This window comes from Charadrius vociferus, unplaced genomic scaffold, assembly GCF_000708025.1.
Source record: "Charadrius vociferus isolate BGI_N301 unplaced genomic scaffold, ASM70802v2 scaffold257, whole genome shotgun sequence".
Classification (NCBI taxonomy): Eukaryota; Metazoa; Chordata; class Aves; order Charadriiformes; family Charadriidae; genus Charadrius; species Charadrius vociferus.
In genome coordinates, this window is record NW_009649473.1 from 836,486 (window position 1) to 839,670 (window position 3,185).

Below are 3,185 nucleotides of genomic sequence, written 5' to 3' on the forward strand. Positions count from 1 at the left end.
AATCAGCGGGTAGAGAATTTTAGGGAAGCATCAGCTCATCTCTGCCCTTGGCTGGTGAGGTGGGATGGCTGGGACAGGAGGGGCAAGGGATGGAGCTGCCAAAGCGGCCGTAGGTAATGGGGTGCAGGTGGGAGATGGCTGATGGCCGTCTGGGAGGTCCAGCATGTCAAGGCACTGGTGAAAAGCTCATCTCTCCTGTTTTCCTCTGACAGCCGCTGCAGATCGACGACAATTTCTGTGGCCAGGATTTTAACCAGCCGTTGGGTGGGACTGTCACCATCGAGGGGACCCCACTTTTCGTGGATAAGGAGGATGGGATGACCTCGGTGGCTGCCTACGACTACAGAGGACAAACTGTCGTCTTTGCAGGCACGCGGAGCGGGAAGATCAAAAAGGTAGGAAAGCTCTCAGCGATGCTGATGGGGAGGGATGACCGCTCGCCTCGCCGGCCCGTTGCGGGTATGGGTAGGGCTGTGCCTCCATCATAGCACGACTTGATATATTGGGGGTAACGTTCAAAGGGCCGGTGAGGGGCAATTCCACCTTGCTCCTCTCTGCCAACCAAATTTACAAAACCTCTGTCTTCTGGAAGGGTTATAATCTAGGGAAGTTGAGTTCTGGCCGCTGGTGGATCAGAGCCTGTCTCGTTGTGTCTCAGGGCCCGTGGGTTTGCCCTGTGCCTGCCACGGGGTGGGCTCTGTCTGTCCGGGTCTGTATGGCTTTGCCATTGATGTGGGCAGAGGTGGGTGCTGATGGCTCCAGCCTGGTGTGGGGGGAGACTTCTCTTCCCGTACCCCGCCACGACACAAAAGGCTGCTTGTTGGTGGCAATTAGCAAATAGCTCCGTGCGTGCCTTTTTCTGCCTGCATCTCCACGGGGCACGGATTTCCTGTTATCATAACATCGTGCCTATAATTACAGCTGTACATGCCCTGTATAAACACAGCTTGCATTAACTGCATCCTCAGCCAGGGGAAGGCAGCGTTGAAGGTCCTGGTATGGTCCCTGCCAGGGGCAGAAGGACCAGGGCTTGGCTGGGGGATCCGTCCCGTTGCTCTGTGGCTTGCGAGGTGCTCCAGCACCCCGTCCTGGGCACAGCACCCTGCATTTTTGCCGCTTCTCCTGATCTGTGTTGGTCAGGGTGCCTTTGAGGATGCGGGGTGGCTTTCCTTGCAGGAATAAGGAGCCAGGGTGCTGTTGTGGACGATAGTCCCCATATGTCCCACTCACCCTGTTTATGTTCCCGCTGGACCCCTGACCTGCCCGCAGCCCTCCTATTAGCAGCGTGTTTAGGGGGAGATATAGGCAGCATGTGTTGAGGTGGCGGCAGGATGCTGGTGGTCCTCTCCAGCCCCACATCCTCTGCTTTTGGCTTTCTGTGGTCCTCAGGGTGGGGTGGGGGCCGCAGTGGCGCTGGGGCTGCGGGGAGCTGATGGAGGCAGCTCGTCCTCCCTTTCCGGATCGATGAGGGATCCAGAGGGAGCGGTGTCACGTTGCTGGCGGCTTCTCCTGCTGCTGGGCTCCAGATGGGAGGTTTTAAATGGGGATGGGAAGAAAAGCACGTGTGGGAGGAGGGTTCACAAAGCCACGGGGACAGTGTTACACCTCTAGTTCCTTATTTATCTAGAGGGGCTGGCGGTTGCTTTTTACATGGCAGATTTGTTTTGTTTTCCTCTCCTTCCTTTTTTCGTTTTTTCTCTGGTCTTCGCTCTTTCAGAGCCACTTGCAAGTGGCCACCTAGGGTGGGTGCCTGGCCCAGGTGTAGGCTGCATGCTGCAAAGTCATGGCTGAGGATAAGACTTGGAGCCCAGGTGTGGCTTGAGCATCCTCCTCTCCTGCGGGGCTTTCTCCAGCCTTCATTTTGCTGATTTCTGAACTCGGTGCCCCAGAGAGCTGGTCTGGCTCTCTGGTCCTGCAGGGCATGAGGACAACGGGGCAGGAGCTCCATGGGGAACGAGGAGGTGGGTCTTGATCCTGTTCCCAGCCCTGGGACGCTGGTTAGGTTTTTGTAGGCTTGTCCTTCCTGGAGCCCTCAAAGCTCCCGGGGTCTCAGAGCTCTCTGATGGCAGCGTGGCAGCGCTTTGCAGGCTCTGAGCCCTGCGGCGCTGGGTCTCCCCCTCGTCTCCTGCTGCGACCTTGGGGTGGGCAACGCAGACCTTGTGCGGCAGCCCCTGCCTGGCCCGGCTGGCAAAGCGCTGCCTCAGCAGCTACCTGATCCTGCCGCCTGGCTGCCGGCGGGGCTGGAGGGAAGGAAGAGCTCCCCCCTGCCTGGGGAGCACGAGACGGGGGCTGCTGACCTGTCCCCGAGCGGTGCCGATGTGTCCCCATCCAGGGGATGGGACATCCAGCCAGGGTGCAGGAGGGGGTGCATCCCTCTGCAGTGGTCGCAATCCCTCTGCTTTGGAGCCGTCGGTGTTTTCCCCCATTCCTTTTGCAAGCATCTGCCTCCGGCTTGGTGCAGCCTCGTGACTTCTCTGCCTTCCCCCTGGTCCCCCCTGCCCTTACCGGCACCCCCTGGCATCTCTGTTGGGAAGGGGGGGCTGTGCCGACAGCTGGGTGTTCCCCCCATCCCCAGGAGCCCTGTAATGGATGCTGCTCTGCCGAGGGGGCACCGATCTCGCCATCTGGGCCAGGGTAAGGTCAGGGCAGAGTCACTGCCGCGTCTGGATTTTCCTTGGATGGCAGCTCCTTTGCCCGGCATTTGTCCAGGCTGTTGTGTGCAGACAGAGCCTCCCTTTGTTTGCCCCCCCACCCCCCCCCCCAAAAAAAAAAGCCACGCAATCACCACCTTAAAATTTTACAGCAAAAGCAACTTATATTGCAGCCCATGTAACTAAACCCAGGGAAGCTTTCCCCGCTGCCGCTGCAGCTGCAGGAGAACCCTAATTTCGGGGGGGTGTGTGTGTCTGTGTGTGTGGAAGGATATTGCAAGCAACATCAGATGTGCAAAACTGGCTGCGGGCTCAGATGGGGAGGCGCCGGGAGGGATGGAGGTACAGGACCCCAGGGATGCTGAGCGGATGGCGGCAGCGAAGCCCATGGCAGGGGGCTCTCAGCTTGTCCTCGCTGGGTTACCGGGCGGGCGGTTATCTCTGGCTGGCCCCGAGTTATGCGGAGAGGCCGGGCTTGGAAAGCCCTCGGCCCCGCGTGCTCGCCGTCCTCCGTGCCAGCCGTCATGGGAGGGG

The 3,185-nt window shown here is 59.6% G+C and overlaps 1 protein-coding gene across 1 annotated transcript in view; it reads left to right on the forward strand.

Annotated features, from left to right (window-relative positions):
* The window catches only part of PLXNA1 (plexin A1), a 106,274-nt gene that overhangs the window by 7,165 nt on the left and 95,924 nt on the right, over nt 1–3,185 (forward strand). Inside the window, exon 2 of the mRNA XM_009889854.1 lies at nt 213–395. Within this exon, the coding sequence (XP_009888156.1) occupies nt 213–395 (183 nt within the window). The remainder of the gene's footprint in view (nt 1–212; nt 396–3,185) is intronic.